A 24,413-nucleotide genomic window follows, 5' to 3' on the forward strand; every position below is an offset into this window, starting at 1 on the left:
AGTAAGAAAGGGATCTGCAGCAGACTCCAGCACGAGTGACCTCGGGGCCTCTGCGAAGGTCATGATCATGACCTTCGCAGGGAGTCACAGCCAGTCAAGGGAGCCGAGCCGTGGCTCTAGAACTCTGCCCTATGCCTTGTGGTCTACCCAGACCCCCAGAACGTGAGGCAGCGGCCGGGTTTCCCCCCCCCCCCACACACACACACACACACATCCCCACTCCAACCAGGACATCTGTCCCAAGCCATTCAGGGGTCTCCCACGCCCGGCTCGCAGCCTCAGTCATCTAGCTTTCACAGAACCATCTGCTTCCTGGTTCGTCCCGCCTGGCCCTGGGAGCCTGCTCCACGGGTAACACATCCGCTGGGCTCCCTAAGCTCTGAGCCCGTCAGGTAGCCCCCTCCTTCCTGAAAACCTGTCACTATTCATTCATGCATTCATTCATTTATACGGCAGGCCTGTCCTAAGTCTCTGGCCGTTTACTAAGCACCCAAACTGTGGACCTCAATAAAACTCTGCCCTGCCCCTGCCCCGGGGGGGGTGGGGGGGGGGGAGTCCCCTGCAGGCTCCTCCCCCCCACCCACCCCGGGGCAGGCACCCAGCCCCCTCACTCTGCCACCACAGGCTGGGCTGGACGCAGGCAGGCGCGCAAACGGAGTCCCAGACGGCCTGGCCTGCCGTCACAACAAAAACCCGCAGCCTGGGGCTTGAGCAATCGCCAGTCATTCCTCACAGTTCCCCGGGGCGAGGAGTCTGAGCTCAGGGTGCGTTTCAGTGTTCGCAGGGAGGAAAGAGACAGTGATCTCTCTCCTCTTATCAGGATCAGGGTCCCACCTCTCTTAACCTTAATTACCTCCTCCAAACACACTCACACGTGGGGGGTGGGGGGGAGGCTCCCGGATTGAACATGGGGACTGGGGGGACACAATTCAGTCCCGCCACAGATGCTGTGAAATCCCAGGGGGGCCACGCGCCCTGACCGATGGCAGAGTCCGAGCACCATCTCCCCCTGGGCAGGAGAGCGCCTCAGGGGCCGCGGGGTTAGGATCTGCTCCCCAAACCCTTGGGTCACACACCCCCGCCCTGCGTGACCCCGCTAGGGAAGCGCATCCCCCGCCCCTTGGCCCCTGGGCCCTCCCCTGTCTCCCCACGCCCACACTCTCTATCTTACCCTGGGTGGGCCTCAGTTTCCCCTCTGTTTATCCCTGATCTCAGTCCCTCTTCCGTGAGTCACTGGTCTCTGGCCTTCCTTGGCCAACCAGCTTTACAGGTTTCCGTGTTTTTCTAATTGGTGTTGGTGACTGCTTTATTTACTAAGGTTACTTACCTTTCCTTGAGTCACGCTTACTGATAATATTTTCTTTTCCCATTTAGAAAAAAAATGTGTGTTTTTAAAAATTTTTTTTTAAGTGTTTATTTATTTTTGAGAGAGACAGAGAGAGAGAGAGAGACAGAGCATGAGCAGGGGAGGAACAGAGAGAGAGGGAGACCCAGAATCTGAAGCAGGCTCCACGCTCTGAGCTGTCGGCACAGAGCCCGACGCGGGGCTGGTTTACTCAAGTCACAGGTAATGGTTGTGAGCAACCATTCTGGCCAGGCTTTGGGGCTTTTGTACCGTTTTTATTGTTGTAAAAATACGTGACGTTAAAACCCGCCTTTGTAACCAATTCCGTGGCCTTTGCACGTGTGCCTCACTCTGCTCCTCCATCCCGGGGGCTGCAGATAGACCTCCAGCGGCGTCTCGTGGCACCCAGGACCCAACGGGCCCCAAACTGGACCCCCAGCTGCCCCTGACCCCCAGACCCGCCCTGCAGACCCCAGCATCCACAGTGGGCACCCCCAGCTGCCAGCCGCCCGGCCTCAAGGCTGGGGTATCACCCTCGACTCTCTGTTCTTCCTGCTCCTAGATCCAGTCCTAGATCCCCCCGGCCCCCGTCACCCTCCCTCCTCCTTCCTGTCCACACCGCTGAATCCCTCCCCATCCCACCCCGATTTCACCAAGAGTCAGCTGGCTGGTCTCCCTGTTGGTCCTGCCCTCTCCAAACCGTTGTGTGCACCCTTTGATCTACCTAGCACACCAGGCCACCCGTGTCACTAAGATACTTCCCATCCCCCTCTCCCACAGGACACAGGAGGCCTTGCTGGACAGCCTCCCCTGTCCTCCTACCCTGGCCCTTCTGAATCACTCCTGGCCCTGCCCTCTCTGGCCACGTCCCTTGCCATCGCCTTCCGGACCCTCCCAGCACCTGCTTGGACGTGGCCTCCTCCAGGAAGGCCTCCCTGACCTGTGGGAAAGCACCGAGGCCCTTCCTCCCCCGCCCACTTATATGAATCTCATTGCGTGCCCCCTTTGCTGAGCCATCTCCCCTCTGGACTGTCAGCTCTGGAGACATGGGGACGGTCCTCGCTTGTGGCCCCTTGTGGCCCATTCCCAGCTGTGCTCCAGCACGGGAAGCGTCTGCTGTGTCAAAGGGGCCAGAGAGTATATGTGGGTGGAGGCACGAAGGGCTTTGGGCTCATTCCTCCAGAGAAGACACAGCAGGGCGTGAGTCAGTGATGTGGCATGCCATGTGGGAGCTGGCGGGCCCCGTGGACAGGGAAGACGGCAATGCTGGCCTGTGGCAGGGAGTCGGGGGCGAGGCTGAGCTGCCCTCTCTGCCTCAGGTCCGGCCCGCGCCTCGTGTCCCTCCTCGGGGATGGGCCACCAGCGACCAGGACCCGGCTCAGCCGTGGGGACACACATCCTTGGTCCGGAGAATCTCTAGGACCTGGAGTCTGGGGTGTGGGGACCAAGCAGCAGGGATGGGGACATGGCCTGCTGGCCGTGGAGGACATGGTGTTCTCCTGTGGCACAGTCGGGGCAGAGCAGTATGTCCACAGACGGTTCTCAGGGGCTCAAGGAGCTTGTGTGAAATACCAGAGACCTAGAGGACGAAGGAGGCATTCTGGTTCCCAGTAAAATCCTGCTGACTGAAACAAGAGAAGGGCCCCCCTTGGGGGCCCTCGTGGTTACGGTCACGGCTCTCCAAGCTCTGACAGCCCCCCACCCGCGCCCCGCTCCCACCCCCAACAAGAAAGAAGCTGTGGACACAGAATCTTGGCAGGTGACTCTATCTGGCTGCAGTCAAGGAGCGTGGCTGGGTCTGTGCCGCGTTTATGGGGGCGCAAGGCCCAGGGGCTGTGATAGAAAGTCCCTGTTTAACACACGCTTATTGACCTGGATCCGTGAGCAAACACAGGAACAGCCAGGTCAGAGGGCTCCTGTGGCTCCGTGTGGGGCAGGGTCAGACCTGCCTTGCCCGCCACGGCCACCAGGGCAGGGACTTGGGGGCGCCTGGGCCACGAGACGCGGAGACTCATGGGAGTAGCCCCAGCCAGGTGAGTATGCTGTTCCTGTCTTCCACGCACCCCCCCCCCGCATATTTTGAACTCCTCCCCCACCTGGTGCAGGTGGGGAGGCAGACCCCCACACAGGGTTATAGCGCAAAGGGGAGGGCCTTCTGGGATGCTGGGTTCAGAGCAGGGAGGAGGGAAGGTGGGAGCCATCAGGCTGCAGGGTCTGGAGGCAGGAAGCGGTGGGCTGCGGCCAAGGCCTTGGCCCGGGGTCCTAGTGTCCCTGTTTGAGGCAGGGCCGGCTGCACCACAGGACACAGAGGTACAGACCTGACCGGCCCAGCCTAGCGGGGGTGAGGACCCACTCCGGCAGTGGCTCTGGGGTCCTCAGAGCCCCTCCCCACCCCCGTCATTTAGACCGGGGGCGGTGGAGTGGGGGAGGCTCAGGCTGAGAGAGGCCTCTGGAAATGTGTGCCTGCAGGGCGTGTGGAGCCCGGTCCCCCCACGGTGTGCCCAGCTCTCTCCCTCGGCATCCTGGGCGGCAAGCATGTCTCCCATCTTAAAATGAACACGAGGCAACCCACTTCTCCTTGGCCCTACGTTCCATACACAGGGAAGAGTTGAATGCCTGCGCGACCAGGCGGGCAGGCCCCGGGGGAAAAGAGGCACCCTCCCCCTGCCCCGTGCACCCCGCTCCACGGCCTCTTCCGTGGGTTGGGAGGCTGGGGACCAAACTCTGCTGGTGACAGGCTCGTGCTGCCCAGTCGTGGGGGACGCCCCAGCCCCACCAACCCACCCTCGTATCCCCTACTCGCCACGGCACTGGAGGCGATCGGGTATTTCCTACACGGGTCGCGGAGCTCGCCGCTGGCCGGGTCAGAGCGGACACTGTGCCCCGTCACGGTCCCCACCACCCAGCGGCTGGGAGGGACACACAGCAGGAGGTCTGCCCACCGCCAAGCCTGGGCTCAGCCTCTCCCCCAGGTGACAGTGGTTTGCAGCGATGGGCATCCAATGACCATCTGCCTTTCTCGTTTGGGGCGGAAAGAAGCAGTCAAACCCACAGGTCACGGCACAGAGAGAAGGTCCCGGACTTGACTCCTAATCTAACGTACAAACCATCTGGGGGACAGGGATGAGCAGGCTTGGGGACCACTGACCCGATGGGCAGGGATCATTATACCTTCACGCGGCCCCAGGATCCCAGATGGGGACGTCTGGAAGGTGCCCTCTGTGTCCTATGGGGCCAGGCTAAGGGCTGAGGAGCCTGGGGGCAGGGGGCGCGGTTCCGAGGGATGCCCTGGCCCTTTGAGGAACTTGCAAAGGGAGCCCCTGGCCATCTGCATGTGTCCCCCAGAGCTGGAAGAAGGCTCCTTGTCCTCCTGGAATGGCCCCCAGAGCTCGAGAAGGCAGGTCCAGCCCCAGGCCTTCCTCCTTCCAGAGAATATCTTCTCCCGTAGTTTCCTTCGATGGGCAAAAGTTTTCAACATTGATGAACCCCGATTTATCTATTTTCTCTTTACTGGCCTGTGGTTCTGGTGTTTTCCCCAAGAAATGATGGCCAGACCCAGTGTTGTGAAGGTTTTCTCCTGTTTCCTTTTAGTTTTGTATGTGGTGTGAGGTAAGGGGTCCAACCTCACTCTTTTGTGTGTGGATCTGTTTTCTTTTCAACCCAGCCCCTGGAGCAGCGGTCCTCCGTGCCCACAGCTTGGCCTCTGACAGACACCCAGGGGAGCAGGGATCCTGCCCCCACTGCAGGCAGCTCCCAGCCACACCGCCCCCTCCTCATGGGGTGGGCGTATGGCCTGGCATGGCCGGCCAGCATTCTTCCCCCTCGGGGTTCTACATTCACTGATTCTGCACAAAGGCCTCATCCCCTCCAAGACTCAGTTTCTCCTTTGTACCCGGGAGCTGGACCCAACCAAATCCCGTCTCTCCTGCTGGAACTGCTACACGTTGAACACACAGCAAAGTCCCCAGCACCCTGGAAATGTCATGTACAGTCCAGCCCAACTACCTGTTCCATCCTGTCCCCATGCCAGCCTCCCCTGCTGGTGCTGCCCCAGCCACACGGGTCTCTCCCTGCTCAGTCTGCTTCCCATTCCCTCTGCCAAGAAGTATCATCCCCCAGCGTCCCCACAGCCGGGTCCTGCTCCTCCTTCAGGATTTAGTTTGGATGTCCCCTCCTCAGAGACCCCCGTGACCACCCTATCTAAGCCAGGTGTGTGTCCCTTAGCTGCATGACAGCTCGCTGCATGCTTAGTGGCTTTAAACAAGGCACTCTTCTTACATCAGTTTCCCACGAGAATGCCCTCATCCGAGGCGCTTTCTTGCTGGCTGTCGCGGGGGCCATTCTCAGGTCCTAGAGGCCGCCCCACTCTTCCCTGCCACGCGGCCCAGTCTACACCACGCCAGCGTGCTTCTTCAAGGTCAAAGTCAGTGCTCTGGGTAAGTGTGTGAGCTGACTGATGAAAGGACAGCCGGGGGGGGGGGGGGGGGCGTCACCGAGCATGTGTGTGCCAGAGTGTGAGCTCAAGGAGGCTTTGCGTTGACGATACCCAATCGGAGGGAGCCTTCTGCCCTCCCTCCCCCTGCCCTCCTCCAACCTGTCCTCCAGCTAAATGCCCCTTCCTTCTCCACCAATCTTGACTCTCCTCCCAGCAGGAGAGCCACTCTCCACCAGGGGGACAGTTCTTACTACTGGTTCATAACTTGTCCACCAGGGCCAAGGGGCCACATCTCCCCATCTCCAGGTATCCCCTCAGCACACATAGAGACAGGACCTAGTCTTACGTTTCCTGCTCCACAACCTTCCATGGCTCCCCGTGGCCCACAGGGTCCGGCCCAGGACACACACCACGTTGGTCACCTCCCCTAACTGCACCCCTCATTACCCCGCTAGGCCACCCCCATGTGGCCAGCCCCGCTCTCCCTGCCCTCATGTGTGCTGAGGGCACAGGAGCCCCTGGTTCTCCTCTCTCCTCCAACAGCCACCACCTTTTAGCGGCTATGCTATTTGTTGGGTGCCTTCCTCACGCGACCCTGTGTGAACTTCCCGGCAGAGAAAGACAGAACCGAAGCCCGAGCTCCTCCCCAGGAAGACAGTTTATGGAAGTGTAGTGAGTAGCCACGTGCCCAGGCTCAGCTGCGGCTCTAGTTAAAACACACACTCCTAGGACCACTCAGAACTTCCGATCCAGGGTTGGGCCCCAGAGAACAGGTGTCTCCGGGGAGCCCCTGAGGATCCTGGCACCCAAGGTGGAGACCTGCGGCTGCCTGGGTGGAGGGGCAGAGGGGAGCAGCATCCCCAGGCCAGGCCCGTGCTGGGTCACTGAGGGGATCCAGGAGTGGGCAGCCCCTTTGGAATTCAGAGTCCGGGAGAGACCTGGAATTCTCACATTCTGCTTAGGGAGCCAGGCCCTCTGGCCTTTATCACCTGGGACCTAGTCACCGTAGCCAGGCCCTACGGGCCATTACTGATGGGGAGGTAACCTAGGCACAACCCGTCCCCAACCCAGCCATGCCCAGCCACCACACCGAGGGGACACCGCCCTCCCCCTGCCATCTGAAGGCTTGTGAGACGCCCTCATTTTACTCCCCAAGTAACAGGACGTCTGGAACCACATGCACTGAGCATCCGGTGGGCACAGGACCTGTGGTCCCAGGTCCCGGGGGAAGCTGGCAGCCTCGGCACAGGGCCAACTAGGGGGTTCTGAGGGAAGGAGAGGGGAAGGGAGGGAAAGCAGGAGTGAATGAATGCAAGTCGCTTCCGCTGTCCAGCGCCCCCCACCCCATGCCGGGCAGCCTGGCCCAGGTGCCCTCCACCGGCCGCTGTCCAGGGTGGGGACCCGAGACACCTCCGGCTCCCTGACCCCAAAGCGCCCACGGGCGGAGCGGGCTGACCTTGGAAGGCACCCGCTCCCCACCGTGAGCTTGGGGTTTGGGCAGCGAGGCGCGCCCGACGGGGAGGTGCCCGGCGAGACCGGGAGGGGCCGGCGTTCGCTGCGGGCCGCCCGCCCCTCCCCCACCCGCCGGCAGCCCCGGCGCCCCGCCCCCCGCCCCCCAGCCAGTCCCCGGGTTAGGGAGTATCCGCACTACTCCTCCCGTCGGTCGGGCCGGCACTCGGCCTCCTGTACCGGGTCAACTCATTGGGCGGCTTCGACGGACGCCCCGCCCAGGGCCCGGAACTGACCAATTGCAAGGGGTTTCACAGGGCGCCGTGCTCGGGGGACCGTCACCGTGCTGCGACGCTTCAGGGGATCCTTAGGCCTCGGTGATCTTTTCCGCCCGGCCCCTGGTCCCAGCCCCAAGGAGACCTCCGGGACCCGTGCCCGGAGAGCTGCCCGCACGGCATCCGGGGAGCCCTTGGAGATCTCGGCCTCCCCCTGGCCCCGCTGCCCGCCGGCGTGTCCTCGAGTGGACACACGCATCGCGAGGGGGAGTTTGTAGACGCTCCCTCCGTTCGGGGACGCGGCTCCTTTAAGGGCGCAGGTGTCCGCGGCGCCGCCTGACTGGAAAGCCGCACTCGGATCCCGCTCCCGGGCAGGGCCCGGGGCGCGAGCGCGCGACAGCAGGGCGCGGGCGGCGGGCGGCGCGCGGCGGCGCGGGCGACGCGGGGCGCGGGGCGGCGGCGGGGGCGCGTGGGGCAGGCGCGCGGCGGGCAGGCTCCGCAGGCCCCGCCCCGCCCCGCCCGCCGGGGTCCTCGGAGCGCTCGGGCTGCGCGCGGAGCGGGCTCGGGAGGGAAGTCCCGAGACAAAGGGAGCGCCGCCGCCGCCGCCGCCGCCGCTTCCTCCTCCTCCTCGTCCGCCTCGCTCGCCGGGCCGCGGCCGCCCGAGGTGAGCGCGGGGGCGCGGGCGGGCGGCGGGAGGCGCGGGCGGGGGCCGGGCTCGGGGCCTCCGCCGCCGTCGGGCCCGGGCCGAGCGGGCGCCTCTTCACCCCCGGCCCTGCCCCGCGCCCCCGCCCCGGGCAGGCCCCGCTCCCCGGAACCGGTCCTCCTCGGAGCTACGGGCGTGCGGCCTCGGCCCCGGGCCTGGGGTCGCGTCGGGCCGGCCCCTCGGCCCCCCGCCGCGCGCCCCGTTCGGGAGCGGAGAGAACGGCCCCCTGGCGCGTGCTCGGCGGCGTCCCCGAGGTGCTGCTGGCAGCGGCCGCTGTTGACAGGGACGCGAGCCTGGGCCGCCCCGCCGCCGGGGCTCTTCTCCGCCCCAGGGAAATTCGTTTCCGGGGTCACGGTCTGCACACAGACCTGTGGCGCCTGGCAGCTGGGGCGAGCGTGCACGGCAGAAAGAGTTGAAAGTGGGGGATTGCAACATCGCCGGCTCGTTTGGCGGGGGTCGAGAAACCAAAACAGTCTGAGTTTTCTTGTGCCTCTGAAGAGCTCCGCTTGCAGTTGGTGGGATCCCTCCCTGACGTTAGCGCTGCGCTCGAGGGAGAGTTTTCGTACGCGGTTGCTTTGTAGCCATCGAACGGAGGTCGGAACTGGTAGTTAACGTGAGTAGGAGGAAGCGAAGGGGATGGTTAGCCGGGCTCCTGATCGTGGCCTGCAGCTGCCCCGAAATCGGTACCACTTGGTTCGGCTGGTGTAGTTTGAAAATGTACTCGGTTCCTCGGTTTGTGAAGTTGTCCTTTTGTTTGTTTTGGAAGTCTGTAGTCCTAAGTGTTTCTCGCTCTTAAGGAAACACTTAAAAGGTGGCTTTTGGGTAGAGCGTCAGCTTCACCGAAAAGGAAGACGGATCCTGAATTTGTCTCGCTTTGCTCTGGTCTTTGGCAGCGAGGGAGGTTAGGGATGAGTTCTTCTTGCTGTTGGACCTTTGTCCGGTGAGTCCTGGCATTAGGGACCTTGCTTCGGGAACAGCCTGGGGTCCTGAGAGCTGTGTTGGGAGACAGCAGGGAAGCGCAGCCTCCGCAGGCACCTGTGTCAGGTGCGCCGAGTTTCCCGCCCCACCCCACCCCCAGGGCGTGGGAAAAGGTGGTCCACAGCTTCCCATCCGTAATCTGCTTCCTCCTGGGCCAGCCTGTGGGCTCCTAGTGCCTTCCCCCATTTTGTTGGGAAAGTTGAGGATGGAGGTGCTCAGCTCTGTGCCCTCCGGTAGCAGATCGGGATCTGAGAAGAGCACATTCCGGTGCAGCCCACAGTGGGAGCCCTGGAGGCAGGTGGCAGGCTGGCCTCTGGCCCCTCAGGCTGTGACTAGTAGTGCCAGGTTGTGCTTCCCCGGCTCCTGCCTGCTGCTCTGAGGCGCTCTCCTGACACCTAAAGCTGCGGAAAAGGCTCTCTTAGCTTGGCGGGTGGATTTGGGACTCTGAAATGAATGGATCCGCGCTGCGGTTAAAATGTAACAAACTGGCTGCTTTGTCCTGGCGGCAGGAGGCCAGTGGGAGTGGAAGCACCAGGTCTCTGCCTGGGACAGTGCAGGTGGGCACCTGAGGCTCTGCGACCCGATGGCACAAACCGAGTTTGGTGCCCGGTCCGGGTCCACCAGCCACCCCCGAGGAGGGGGCTGCAGGGACTTTGGTGGGCCCAGCCCTCTTTACCTTCCACAAACCGGGACAAGCACATGCAGCCGGGCCCTAGGACTAGGTGACTCTGGCTGCTCTTCAGGGCAGAAGAGGTGGCCCGTGGCAGGGTTGTGACCCGCGGTGAGCCAGAAGACGGCACTCAGGGTCGCCCCCCTGGCCCGGCCCCATCGCAGCCCCTCCAGAGTGCCCAGATTGTCGGTGTCCATGGCTCCTCGCTGTGGGGAGCCCTGACCTGTGGTTTCACAGACCTGTTTTGTTGCCTGGCTGAGCTCAGACTCACTGGGGACCTCGCATGCCTTCGGTCACCGAAGCTCTGTGTGGGTTAATTCTGCAGAAGCGTCCTGCCTACTTGTGCTGTCCTCCCGGGGGGGGGGCGGGGGGGTGCTGCCACAGTGATCACTCCGAGGACGGTGGGGGGCATGGGGCCGCGGGCACTTGATTGAGAGTCCAGAGTGTCCCGTGCCCTCAGGGCTTCTGCAGAGAAGGGCATTTCCACTGACCCAGCTTGGTGCTGGGTCAGGTTCCATGCAAAAGAGCCTGTTGAGGTGAAGGGTTTGAGAAACTTGGGGAAGTGAAGATTTTCAGGTGTCAGGGTCCCTGCCGGCCTCTGGCCAGAGAGCACCTTAAAGACAGACTGGGCTGTGCTCCCCTGTGCCCTGGCTCCCTGAGGGTACTCCGTCCACCTCATGCAAGCCCAGGTCCTCGTCTTCGGGATCATTGCCCCCGCCTTGTCGTGCTCTCTGGGCCTCTGCCTCTGTCCCAAACAAATATTCCAGACAGGTGTGCTGTCCAGTGAAGGAGGTCCCCCAGGTGTTGCCCTTCGAGGTCCCAAACCCCCATAGCATCGTGCTCCTGGCAGTCAGGTCTGCACAGGGACGGGGAAGGAAGAGGGCAGGCCGGAGCCCTGGGACGGAGCGGTCACAGAGAGGAATTCTGGTTGGGGTCCCAGCATGGTGCTGTCTATTTTGGACTTAATTTTGCAGTCAGGGAAGGTTGGAGCCCATTTACAAGGTGTTCTGGGGTCAGTGCCACAGCCTGAGGTGGTGGCCGGGGTTCAGCCCGTTGGTCACGTCATGCTGACAGTTTCCTGAGTGGAGGACTTTGCTTTTTGACTTTTGCTTTTTCTTACAGTAACAGAAATAAACTTTCTTAGTACCGGACCCCATCTGATTGGTCTGGTGGTGTGTCTGTCACACCTCAGCCGGCTTCCTGAGACCCGGGCCCATGGATGACCCTGGAGGTGCTGATGCCCAGGCCCCTCCTGCCCCTTTCCTGGGAACACAGTTGTCCAAGAGCCTCCCGAACCTGTAGTGCTGGGCCCCACCCAGAGTTCCCGGCTCATGGCCACGGGGCCTGGGGACGTTCGTTTCTGACACGCACCCAGGTGGCACCACCACCCGGGCCTGCCTCTGCTGAGCTGGTGGCCTAACCGCTCCCGCGCGCCGGCGGGGGTGAAGGGTGTGATTTGGATTGGGTTGCTGAGGCGGGTGAGGGTCAGCCTGAGCCGGGCGGGGGGGTTTGCACAGGCGTAGCCGACGGGTGGGTGGCGGCAGCAGCTGAGAGGAGGCCGTCCCCCGAAGGCAGAGGGGGACGTGAGCCGGCTTCGAGTTGAGGCTCCATGCTTAACAGGCACGTTACCTTCTGGATCTTCACTTCTGGTCGTCCCGAGTCTGTGTCGAGCCCCGGGAGCGGTGGGTGAGCCTGAGCCGGGAGGCAGGGCTGGTTTCACGCGTTGTCATGCATTGTCGTGGCTGGAAGGTGGTTCTGAACCCGGTGGAGGGCGCCCCTGTTGTCCTCAGGAACGTGAGGTGTGGTCCTTTCACCCACAAGAGCAGAGAGGAGACGCTCTCCTTGGAAGGCTGAGGGGCTGAGGGTCGGGACAGGCCAGGGGACTCCCTTTTTGTCTCGTTAAAGCCTTGTTTATGTTTCCGTGGACTTTGAAGACAGACTTAAGGCCAAATTCTCTAGCAAGGTTAGTGACCTCTGAGGGTAGGGGGAAGTTGGGGCTCCGGCCTCTTAGGCTGTGCGGGATGAGCAGCAGCCTGGAGACCCTGAGAGGCAGTTCTCCCCGCAGGGAGCGTGAGCCAAGCGGATGGCAGGGGTAGGGGGTGCTCTGGGCCACTAGTGGGGACCCTGAAGGCACCAGGCCTTGGGGGTCTGTGGTCTGGAGGTGCTGGGGGACCTGACACCCAGAAGCGGGACTCTGAGCAACCCACTCCCGCAGCACTCCTGGGACTGGCGGGCCCAGCGGGCAGACTGCCTACCTCTGGGCCTGCCCCGGGCGTCTTCTCCCCAGGGGTTCCTGGGTCCTGCTGGCCACCCCCCCACCCCCGCTGACTTTCCCGAAGTAAATGGGAGAAGAGCCCTGATCTCTCTGATGTTCGTGGAGTGCCAGTGGATGGGGAGGTGCGGTGGGGTGAGAAAGCAGGGGGGATGGAGGAGGGTCGGGTGCTGTGGGCCAGTTGCAGTCTAGGGACTTGTGCACAACGCGGTGGGCTTGCTGTCTGACCTGGGGCAACTTTCTACTCGGTTGGTTTCAAGAATAAGAGTTACTCTCTTGGCCAGACCTGAATCTAAATTGTGAGCCCCTGATTCTACACTGGGGGCCTGATGCCCCCCCCCCCCCCAGTCTCTGCATTGGCAGAGGGGAGTGGTCTGCCACTGCCCTGGCCCCGCCCCCCGGTCCTCAGGCAGTGCTCTGGACATCCCCACCGTGTCCTTGCCTTTCCTGTGGAGACTGACGGTGGGAACCCTGTCGCTGCAGCCCTCTGCAGTGTGACAAGAGGGCAGGACAGGTGTGCGGGCGTCTGCTGGGAATGCTGGTGAACCCTTCCTGCACCGCACATACCTAGGCCTGTGCCGTGGCCCCTGGGGGTGGGATGTTCACAGGGAAGGGGCCCCACGTGGAGGTGTTCTGGGTCTCCGGAGCATCCTGGCTCCCTCTTTCCTGGAGAGCCGCCTGTGGGAGGAGGCCGGGGTCGCCCCTTGGGGACGTGATGCCCAGGGCAGACTCCAGGCTGGGCGGTTTGCTGGGAGCCCGGTCTGTGTCAAGCTGGGTGAGCGAGGGGAGGGGCGGACGGCTCCTGCACTCTGCCTGTCCTAACCGCGTGCTCTGCCCGGTTTCTTGCAGGGACTTTGAACATGTCGGGGATCGCCCTCAGCAGACTGGCCCAGGAGAGGAAAGCCTGGAGAAAGGACCACCCGTTTGTAAGGAAAGCTTTATTTCTGTGCGTAGCGGGGGGGGCGGTTTCCCCCAGTGGAACCCGGGAACCCCATCACGCCTGCTCTGTTACACACTCTGTGCAGGGTGCCCTTGGGAGTCTCAGGACTGTTGTGCGAGCAGGAGGAATGAGATGCCGGGGCGTTGATGTGCCTGTGTGGTTGTTTTCTCTCAGGGCTTTGTGGCTGTCCCAACAAAAAACCCCGATGGCACGATGAACCTCATGAACTGGGAGTGCGCCATTCCCGGGAAGAAAGGGGTAAGGGGCGCCACTCTGCTGACCTGCTTCTCCGGGGGAGGGGACAGGGTTGGGGTGACAGGTGATTCCCCTCCTCCCCCACCAGTCAGCTTTAATTCAGAAAGAAGGAGCTGTGTTGCAGGAGGGGCTGGGTGTGGTACCCCACCGAGCCCGGGGGCCAGACCCTGCTGCGTGTTCAGGGAAGAGGAGCCTTGGGACACGCTGGAGAAGGGCCCAGACGGAAGGAAGGGCCTTCCCGTTTGTCCTTCAAACCCGCTGCAGCTGAAGTAGCCAGGATATAGTGACGCTCGACCTGGCGGTCTTTGAGCCTGGGGCAGGTAGCGGGGGGTCCAGTCAGGGCTAGCGTATTTGAAGCATTTGGGAGTCAGGGTCTCCAGCAGCCCCGCATCCGGCTCTTTCTGGGTGACCCCAAAGCCAAGAGGAGACCTCTGAGGTGTCCTGGTTACGCCCAGGCCTTATCGCCTTATCGCCGCCACGTCCCTCCACCCATGGCGTGGCGTTTGCGTGAGCTCAGCCTGGTGCTTCCTGACAGCCTCCTCGCCCGATGCTAAGCTGGCAGGATTAGGACTCGGCTTTGTCCGCGGACGATGTGGTTTGCATTCTCCGTTTGTCACGGCTCCGTGGAGGGCGGGGCCCGCACCTCTGCCTTTGCTAAGCCCGTTCTCAGCCCATCGTCTGAGGCCGAGGCAGGTGCACCGTGGCCTTGTCCCTCCCAGAGGAGGCTGGGGAGGGCTGTGCTGGTGGAGCTGGCGACAGGGGCCGCTCAGGTGGAGATCCTGACCCCTGATCCTGGGTCACGGGGGGTGGCCTACCGGCCCCCGCCTGTCTTCCCAGAAGCCTAGCTCCCACCACGCTCCTCTCCGGGGATGGCTCTTTCCGGCCCCCTCAGGGCCCGTGGCAGCCCCCGCGGTCCCGTCATGGGGACAGCCCCCGTCATGGGGACAGCCGGTCGATTTGTGGGGCGGTGCTGGGGGCATGTGGCAGAGGCCCGTTCCTCCTGGGCTCAGCCCAAGGCGGAGGCCGGCGGCACGCCTGACTGCACATTCGTTTCCCTGCAGACCCCGTGGGAAGGAGGCTTGTTTAAACTGCGCATGCTTTTCAAGGACGACTACCCATCCTCACCCCCAAAATGTAAGTAGAGCGAAGCCCTCGCGACTCCGTCTGCTTCCCCACGTTCGCCGTGCGGCGGCCCCGGGGGCTCTGACCCCTGGAGGCCGCGGACTGGAGCCAGGTGCACGTGGCGGACGTAGTCTCGGGTGCCGGCTGTGATCCACCGGGAGGCTCCTGGCCCTCAGTCCCTGTCGGGGATAAGGTGCCACCACTGTCTGCCCTCGCTAGGGATGGGCGTCACAAGGACCACGGTCCGGAACCCCACCTCTCGGAGGGTTTCCTTCCCTGACCCGTTGTCACCGTGCCCGTTTGTTAACACTCCACATCCAACTTGTTGGCCGCGTGCCGCCTGGATGGATAAGTCTCCGGAGAAGGCCGTGGGAAGAAAAGGCCAAGGCTGTCTTTAACGTCGTGCTACGGTTATGTCATCGAAGTGCACTTTCGTGAGACTCAGGACGGGAGGAGCACCAAATTCCTCCCCGCTTGCAGCTGGAAACCACCAAAGCCGGTCCGTGGTTGGTTAATTAAATGAGTTAAGGCTTGCCTCAGTGTGTGGAGAAGTGTCCCGCACAGCACGTGGCCACCGGGAACGGCTATACGTAAACATCTATGCTTGGGTTAGTAACTCGAAAAGGTAGAAGAACGTTTTCTGTCCTAACCGCATCTAGCAGAAGAGTTTTAAACACGGATAATTAGCAGGATGACCACTGGGATGGAGACTTTTCATTTGGCTGGTTCTTTGCTGTTTGAATTGTTTCTGCCGCGTGGAGGTATTGCGTTGAATAGTAGCTCTGATTAAGAAACGAGACCGGTCACGGCTGCTTTCGTCACTTGTGTTCAGCTCGATACCTGAATTCCAAGCGGACTTGACAAGGCAAGAACAAAAATCCCAGCCGAAGAGCAGGAAGGGAAGACGGGCTGCAGATGGTCTCGCCTTTCTTTTTAGATCTTTTTGGTAAGGTTGTGCAATAAAGGATTAACCTGCAAAAACCTATTTTCAACGTAATTGCAACAAACGGAAGTGTTTGACCCCGACCGTTTACAATAGTATCAAATCCAAGTGTGGAAGTTTTTGTGGAAATCGTCACACAGATTCTAGAAGTCAGGAGCACGGAGAGTAGCCGCGGCCCTTAGAGTGCCGGGGGTGGTCGGGGAGGCCGGGGCTGAGGCGCGTCGGTCCACGGGCACCCACACCCGTCAGCAGGATGGGCAAGATGTAAACCGGACAGACCTGCTACGGGGACTCGGTGAGTGGGACGCAGGCCTGCCGGGCAGAGGCCACACGTGCCACGTGTTTGTGACACGGGCGCAAGGTAAGGCTAGTCCGGCGAATGGACCGGGCCCACAGAGTATCCCTGCGGAGGAGACAGGAATCCCCCCCCCCCCCACCCTAGGTAGCCTTCCAGATGAATCTTGACGTCCAGTGGAAAGAAGGAACAGTGCGGCTTCTAGAAGAAGGTTGGTAGATTTCAGCAGCGAGGCACAGACAGTGCTTTGGCCCCGTAGGCAGAACATTGCTAACGGGGCTACGTCACACTGAGCACCACGTGTTCACCAGGAGAAGCCAGTGAGGGAGAGACATGGGAGCACACGCCCCCCCCCCCCCCCCACCCGCCAGCAGTGACCCTGAAGCACAAAGGGCGTCGGCACATCAGTAAGGAAACCGCAGGCGCTGTCGGGCCACACGGGAGGCTGTTCCCTCTTGTGCCCGCAGCGTGGGAAGAGGTGCCGACGTCCTCCCCCACAGAGGGGCGGAGCAGCGGGGCCCTCCGACCCCACCGCAGGTGCGGATTTGCACCGCTTCCCCTGGAGAGCTGTCCCCTGAGTCTGCGGAAGCTGAACTTGGGTCTCTCCAGGACCCGGCTGCTCTGCTCAAGTGAGCGTTCGGCAGACGCGCACGCGCACTCACCGCAGGTGGGGACCAGCTTGGTCACGGCAGCCCCATCTGTAGTGGCCAGGAGCTGGAGGCAGCCAAGTGTCCCCGATCCAAAGATGGGCGGGGGCACCCCGGGGACCCAGTCAGTTAAGCTCCGATCTTGATTTCTGCTGGGATTGCATCGACAGCATGGAGTCTGCTTCTCCTCTCTCTGCCCCTCCCTCTGCTCGCTCACTCTGTCAAACTTTAACGCTTATTTTTGACAGAGAGAGATGGAGTACGAGCAGGGGAGGGGCAGAGAGAGGGAGAGACACGGAATCCAAAACAGGCTCCAGGCTCTGAGCTGTCGGCACAGAGCCCGACGCGGGGCTCGAACCCACGAACCACAAGATCGTGACCTGAGCCGAAGTCAGACATTTACCCACCTGAGCCACCCAGGCAGCCCTCATTCTCTCCGACATTAAAAAAAATCCAAAAAAGAAGAATGGGTAAACGTTGGGGGACAGTGTACAGCAGCCGGAGGGGAGGGCCTGCAAGTACCTGACACGGGGCGTCTCCCAACGTGATGCGGAAGAGCAGAGCCGCACAGGAAGTCGGCGGCCGGCCCTGCGGCGGAGGGGGTCTCGGCAGGGGCTTCTCTGACTGGAGGAAGCCAGCGGTGAGCAGAAGTCGGGGACAGGGGCTTGGGCGAGGCAGTGCCCGCCACGGCTGTGCTTTCCTAGGTGAGAAAAGAGATTGACCACCCAGATGAAATTAAAATCAGGGACTTGTGCTGAGGGAGAAGCTGAATTCAAAGAGCAGAAAGGCGTGCTCGGGGCGGGAGCAGGTTCCCGAGAGCCCTTCCTGCGGGGGCTCGAGCCAGAAGGTGTGCAGCACGCCCACAAGTCAGGAGACAGACGGGATTAACAGGCGGGAGACGTGGCCGGGAGTTTCTCCAAGAAGCGGCCGGTGCGTCACAGTGAGTGAAGGTGCTCGCCGTCCGGAGTCCCCGGGGACGGCTGACCTCCGTGAGGCTGCCGGGGGTCTGGGATCGTGAAGCAGTGGGAGCTGGCGGTGGGCAGCACCTCCTCGGGGCCGGATGGACTGGCGGTGTCACGTGGACATCTGCGCGCATGACCCGCGAGCGCAGGGCCGGGAGGGCGCAGGCTGGACCCTGGTGGCCCGGGGGGAGTCTCTGGGAGACTCCGGGTGGTGGTGGTGGTTCGGGAGTTCCGTCGAGCTGCGTGAGACCCATCGTACTTTTCGGGGCGTAATTAACGTTTTTAAGTGAAGAGAAGAGGGGACGGTGCCCGGATAAGCAGAGAGGAACGCCCTACCCTGTCAGCTGTGGTGAACGGTCCCCGGGGAGCTTGAGGCAGTTTTCTTGTTCTTCTCTGTTGTAGGATTTCCTACGTGTGTTCGTTTTTTAGAAAGAAGGAACTTTTGTTTTTTAAAAGAAAGAACGTGGGATCCTAAGAGCCGTTCTTTTTGGAGCAGAATGATGTGCTTTGAAAATGGCCACTTGTTTGGAAGGGCCTCCGAGTTTCTGCCCTCAGCTGTCCCCCCAGGACCGTCCTCACCTGCTGTGCTGACTTGGGGAGGGACGTGAGGGGTGGGGATGCCCAGGACTCGGCTCCGTCCGCCCACTGTCGGGAGGCAGGGTCCGGGCGAGCACATGGCTTCGCCTCCCAGTCCGGGAAAGGTGCACGCCTGCCCCCGCCCCCCACCTACTGCCACCTCACGGCCACCGTCCTTCGCCAAATGCCTGGTGGCAGCAGGTCGCCCTGGTGCAGGGAGATTGCATCATCTTGCCAGACGACCGCTGCCGCCAGAAACACGTTTCCTTCTTCCCTGTGGTCCAGGCAAATTTGAACCACCGCTGTTTCACCCGAACGTGTACCCTTCGGGCACAGTGTGCCTGTCCATCCTCGAGGAGGACAAGGACTGGAGGCCGGCCATCACGATCAAGCAGGTACGGCATGCAGGGTGCTGGCCTCAGCCTTCCTGTGGGGCCAGAGGCCTGTGGTCTTTATCTGAGGCCGAGGCCGATGTCCCAGAAAAGCTTGCCTTTCAAACCGCTGACTCCTGTGTTCTCTTGTCTCTCACACAGATCTTGTTAGGAATACAGGAACTTCTAAATGAACCAAATATCCAGGACCCAGCTCAAGCAGAGGCCTACACGATTTACTGGTTAGTAGCGGTCTGGCGCTGCTTGGTGTGGCCACTCGCTGGCCTGCATGCGTTTCCCCGGAAGTCTGGTCCGGGCAGCCCGTAAGAAGGGGGAGCCGCAGGCTGGCTGTGGGTGGGAGAACAGTTCCTGCCACTCCCGGCAACCTTCGCGAAAGGCCGTGAGACACCATCTGTAACGGGGAGACCGAGTGAGGCCTCCAGGGAAGCGTCTGAGGCCAGGAAGCAACCAGGACAGGCCCTGTAGGCAGCAGGAGCTGCAGGTGCAAAGGGCCTGTGGTGGGCAAGAACGGGTGAGCGAAGGCTGGCGTGGCCACGGTATTGTTGGGCGGGGTGGGGCGTGGCAGGAGGTGAAGGTCAGGTGACATGGGCCTCTGTTGGCCACTTTGTGCCTGAGAAGCTGTGGCTGGGCAGACCATGCGTTTGGTGAATCTCATTCCGGCGCAGAGGAAAGGGCCCCCAGGTGCGGTTGCCAAAGGAGGCGTTTCCAGTAGCGCAGCTCCCCAGGCCCCAGATCTCGCGTCACGGCTCTCCTGTGGCCCTCCCTGTTTCCCACACCCTCCTGGGCCTGCGTGTGGGCCATCGGGGAGTAGCCCTTCCCTGTGTGGCACTGTGGTGGCCGGTGAGTCCCGTGGGCCAGTGTCTACCACCTGTGCCGAGGGAGAAAGGCCAGGTGTGTCTTAGGGTGGGCGACAAGTTGAAACCTGGTGCTGTGAGCCTGGCTGGATTGTTAGCAGGGCAGAGGCCTCCTGCTTGTGGGATCCGGCATCCCCTGGCCCTGCCAGCCAGCTTCCCCGCTGGTCTGGGAGGTGGGGCTTAGGCCTGGAGCGGGGCTCTGGGACCTGCAGGGCTAACATACAGGGTAGAGGTCAGGCAGGGACGTGTGCCTTCCAGGGGACATTTCTGGAAGCCGTGGGTGCAGAGGGTGAAAGCCAAGGGCAGGACCGTTCTCTGGCCGCCCCGAGCAGCAGGCTAGACGTCCGATGCCTGCCTGCGGGCAGGAGCTTGCAGTTGATGGCTCAGGTCCCTAGGCCCAGGCGGGGCGAGGCCTGCATCCCCAGGGGCGTGTTCCCGCCGTGGCTCGGCTGGAGGTCACGTGGTCCCTTGGCAGCTGTGTGCCAGTGGCTCATGAGATGCGTCCCCCTGCTCTCCGCCCCCGGCCGGGCGCTGTGCGAGGTCACCACGACCTCTGTCTGCAGCGGCCCGCTGGCCCAGGCCTCTGTGAGGCCACTCATGACAGTACACGCAGAGTTCTCACGAACGACCAAACGGTCTGCAAAGCCAAGGTCTCTGTGGCCTTCAAAGAATTTGCTGCCGGTCCTGGCGTGCGCCTCGTTGCAGGGGTGATGTTTGCTGTGGCCGGTGGTGGCCACGGGCGCCATGGTGCCACTTGTGAGAGGCGGCCTTTCTGTGCCTGTGTCCATAGCTGCCGGGGCAGCAGCAGGCGCTGCAGGGTGGGCGGCCGCTCGCCTGGGGCCGCTGAGGGTCGTCCCCGCGGGGCCCAGGCTCCTGGCTGCCCGTCACGCCACCCCTCGTCTTCTACGATTTCTCCCGCCAGCGGCGTGCGCTGGAGCACTTCAGAGCTGACTTGACTGCCTTCTAGCTCCTTCCAGAGCCCCCTAGGCAGCTGCCTCCGTCCGGGGGGCCCCGGGGCCAGGCCGGGCTATTGGCTGGGGTGGGAGCTCACGTGGCGTGGCCCAGCAACAGAGGCTTGTCCTGTGGCCTCGACTCCTCGGCTCTCATGGCCCTTTGTCCCTCCACCCTGGGAGCCCCCGCACACCCCGGGGCCTGGGCCACAGGCGACCCAGAGCAGCGCCCTGAGAGGCACACTTGTGGAGAGCACGGCTTGGAGGGACCCCTCTCTTCCGGAGAGCACTGCACACTCCCAGGTGCGTCCCCGCTGGACGCGTGCTGTGCCTCTGCTCCTTGGGGCGGGGGGGGGGGGGGGTCCCAGACCAGCCCTGGAGGTCATGGCGGTCCCCTGGAGCCCCGTGGGGAAACTGGCACCAAGTCCTGTCCGCCTGGCCAGCAGAGTGGTGCCCGGCAGTCTGGGTTCTCTCTCCAGAACCGTCGCTATGGTTTCAAACCGAGAGGTGCCGGTGGCCGGTCAGACTCGTAAACTTCGCTGCCTCCCCCCACCCCCGCCCCGCCCCAGGCCTTCCTGACCGAGAGCCGCCCTCCGAGCCCGCCCGGCCCTGGGCCCCCGAGGGGGCTGCACCTGCTGACGTGTCTCTCTCTTGACCTTCTCAGCCAAAACAGAGTGGAGTATGAGAAGAGGGTTCGAGCACAGGCCAAGAAGTTTGCACCTTCATAAGCGGCGACCGCGTGGCAGCGTAAGAAGGAAGGGATTGGTCTGGCAAGAACTTGTTTACAACATTTTTGCAAACCTAACGTTGCTCTGTTCAATTACTAGTCGCCTGGGGAGGGTTGGGCGGGCGCCACTTTCCATTTCCGCCACCGGTACACAGTCCTCGACTCGCTGAATTGCCCGGTTTTTCATACAGGGTCTCTTCCTTCAGTCTTTTGTATTTTTGATTGTTATGTAAAACTTGCTTTTATTTTAATATTGATGTCAGTATTTCAACTGCTGTAAAATTATAAACTTTTATACTTCGATGAGCCCCGAGGAGCTAGTTTCCTAGTTTCCTTTGCTCGCGGATGCAGGCATGCTTCCCACAGTGTAGAGCTACGCCCGGCCTCAGCTGGCCTCCCTCCCGCCTCGGTCTCCGCGCACCCTGGGTTGTGTTGCTTACGAGCCTCAGATCCAAAGTCAGCCGGCGTCTCGTTCCCGCATCACTTCCTTTGTGTCTATATGGCGTTTTGTCTGTGTTGCTGTTTAGAGTAAATAAACTGTTTATATAAAGGTTTTCGTGGCATTATCGTCATTAAGAGCGTGAGGAGGCGGCCTCGCGGGGCCCGGCCCCCCACGCGGCTGCAGGCCGCCGGCGCCCAGCTCGCTGCCGTGCTCGGCTGCGCCTGGACCCGCGCGGCGCTCGGCCCGGGCCCTGTGAGGAGCACCGTGTACGAGGAGGTGTGTGCCCGGGGGTTGTCTCCCGACCCCGGGTCTTTGCGCTCCTCAGAGGGCGGGTCTGGTCAGGGCGGCTGGCGTCCGGAGCCTCCCGGAGCTGGCACCGGCCGGTCCGAGGTCCTCCGGGCCCCAGGGAGGACCGTGCGCGGGCACTGGCCGGAACCCTGCCTGGGGGGGTCCTGGGCGTCAGGATGCCCCGGAGGCAGGTCCGAGGCCACTGTGCGCGGGCGCTTCCTTTTTCCTGAAGGGCTGTTCTCAGAAAGCACCCCAGAAGCTGAGCCTGCCACGCAGCTTCCAGAGCTGGCCACCTGCTCACTTGGGCCCAGCCGGGAGGTGCCGCGGACGCAGAGGGGGACAGGCCCAGTACCCCGGGGCCTGGTGCCAGCAAGGCGGGGCCTTGGCCTCCTGGTCCCAGGGAGCACGGTGCGGAGTAGACGGGAGGCCCGGAGCCTGCCCTGCGCCGGCTGGCCTCGCCTTCCCGGCCGGCTCACCTGTGTGGCTCCGGTGCAGGGACCCGGCCGGGCCAGACGGGTCCCCGAAGGGGCGGGAGCTGGTCGCCAGGGCCCTCGGTCAGGAAGGGCACCTCGACTCGCCAGGCAGCAGGATGGCAGTGGGTTGGGGGGGGGGGGGCGCGTGAGGCCCCCGTCCACAGCGCCTGCGTGGCCCCGCGGTCCCAGTGCCTTGCTCGCTTGCTCGGCTGGACATGTAGCTGAGCTCGACGCTTGCTGTTGGCGATGTATTTTTCTAATGCGGAGGGCCCCCCGGGGGACCCAGCCGGGTCGTGTGTGTGCGAAGCCTCTCCCAGAATGTCTTATTTTGTAATGACTCAACTACACTTAGTAATAGCCACACGTGTATATGGTTAATATATATGGAAATTCAATATATTTTCTAGTTAAAGCATTCTGAAGTAATCGATGTTTCTAGCAAATTGTCATGACTTCGACTAATGAAATGTCCTCTTGTGCCACAGTCCTTGGCTTAACGAAGATGTAACTCTTGTAACGGGGGAAGGAGGGACTGTGCCCGTCCTGTTTCTGCTGTGAGGGAAGAGCCTGTTCCCGGCATGAGGCGCCTGATACTTAGTAAGGAATTGTGGGCAATACGTTAACCACTGTATCTGAGAATCCTCTAATTAAAACATTTCCACAAGTGCTGCCTGCAGGCTGTGTCCTTTCCTGCCCTGTGCCACGCGGGCTGCCCCACCGCTGGCCTCGAGTCAGACCCTCGGTGGTTCGCGCGGGGGGGCGTGGGGGTGGTGGGCGCTGGTCCCCTCTGTCGTCCCCGCTGGGACCAGGCGTGGGCAGCGAAGGCAGGGAACACATCCCGTGCTGACCCTTGGCGCCGGAGGAGGGTGTCCCTCCTGGGGACCCCGGGCCGGGCCTCCACAGGAAAGGGCGTCGAAGTCCTCAGGTGCCCAGACCCTGACCGCGTGTCAGCCCCACCTTGGGGCTCCCGGGACAAGCCGGCCACCGGAAGACGGGCTGTGGGTCCCCGAGAGTCCCCCTGGCCTCCCTGGACTGTCCCGCCCAGGCCACTGCCGCGCACTCACACCTGTCTACCGAGCAGCACCACCTCATTCCCTAACTGGGCCGCCCCAAACCCTCCTGGTTCGCATCAGCTCGAGTTGGGCTCTGTGGACGGGCGGCCTCCATTTTGAGGTTGCCATGACGACGAGTTGCCAGGTTGGAGGGCCAGGCTGAGCGCTGACTTGGGCTGGCTCGAACCAGTCTGAGCCTGCTCCAGCAGGGAGGGGCTGGCCCTGGTGCTGAGACAGAAGGGGGGGGGGTTCTGCAAGGTGGCCTGTGAGGCTCGTCCAGAGACCTCCGGACCGACCCTGTGACCCCACCTGCAGAGGCCCTGACCCTGACCGAGGAGGCTGGCTTAGGACCATGGGGTGGACAGGGGCTGGAGCACCTGGCCCCGTCTGCTGTCCGGACCCCAGGAAGTTGGCAGGGCCGGGGCCTAGGTCCTCCCTTCCTGGTCTCTGCCTTCCCAGGTGACCTGCCACCACGCTCCTGAACGCTGCCCCTCCCACTCCTGGAGCCCCAGAACCTGGGCCCCCATCGTGCAGAGTGATGCTGGGTATTCAACTCCCCCAGCTTTGCCTTCTGATGTCACACACGACCTTCGCCCCCTCCGGGGTGGGCCGGCACACCTGCCCCTGGGCCAGAAGCTGACGCTCGGGCTCAGTGGACAGACACTGGACAGTGGGCTGCAGCCAGGCCGCCCTCCCTCACAGAGACCCGCAAAGCCCCGTGTGGGCCTGCTCCCCTTCCACCGCCAGGCCTGGCGCCCAGGACCACCCTGGTCCTGCACAGGCGTCACCTGTGCGGGTGCTGGCAACTGGGCCCCAGGAGCCAGCATTTCAGGTGAGGGGCCAGACCCCCTCCCACCTGGAGCCACCTCTTCTGCTGGCAGAAGCACCCAGGATGGCACGGGTGATGGGACAGGTTCCCGCAGTCAGCGCCGTGGCCAAGTCCCTGGGTGAGCCCCCACAATTCTCCTAGGCTGCCCCACTCCCACCCCCACCCCTGCAGGCCTCTGACAGGTGCCTCAGTGCCAGTGGGAGCGGTGGGAGGAGCCTTACTGCCAGAAGGCTATGCCTGCAATTCCAAGGTCTGCCACCAGAGGGCATCAGGTCAAGCATGTATTTTTTTTTTTTAAGATTTTATTTTACTTGATTTTATTTTTACATTTTTAATGTTTGTATATTTTTGATAGAGAGAGAGCACGAGCAGGAGAGAGGCAGAGAGAGAGGGAGACACAGAATCCGAAGCAGGCTCCAGGCTCCGAGCTGTCAGCACAGAGCCCAACGTGGGGCTCGAACCCACAAACCGTGAGATCGTGACCTGAGCTGAAGTTGGATGCTTAACCAGCTGAGGCCCCCCAGGCACCCCAAGATTTT

The 24,413-nt window shown here is 62.5% G+C and overlaps 1 protein-coding gene across 1 annotated transcript; it reads left to right on the plus strand.

The window, feature by feature from the left end:
- Nucleotides 1-8,026: 8,026 nt before the first annotated feature.
- UBE2I (ubiquitin conjugating enzyme E2 I) lies at nt 8,027-22,657 on the plus strand. Its single transcript, XM_019468104.2, has 7 exons — nt 8,027-8,168; nt 12,977-13,053; nt 13,242-13,325; nt 14,384-14,456; nt 18,153-18,262; nt 18,401-18,480; nt 20,728-22,657. Exons 2-7 carry the CDS (start codon nt 12,988-12,990, stop codon nt 20,789-20,791), a joined length of 477 nt encoding a protein of 158 aa, XP_019323649.1. The 5' UTR covers nt 8,027-8,168; nt 12,977-12,987; the 3' UTR covers nt 20,792-22,657.
- Nucleotides 22,658-24,413: the final 1,756 nt, after the last annotated feature.

Source organism: Panthera pardus, unplaced genomic scaffold, assembly GCF_024362965.1.
Source record: "Panthera pardus isolate Hobbes unplaced genomic scaffold, ASM2436296v1 HiC_scaffold_4, whole genome shotgun sequence".
NCBI classification, from domain to species: domain Eukaryota; kingdom Metazoa; phylum Chordata; class Mammalia; order Carnivora; family Felidae; genus Panthera; species Panthera pardus.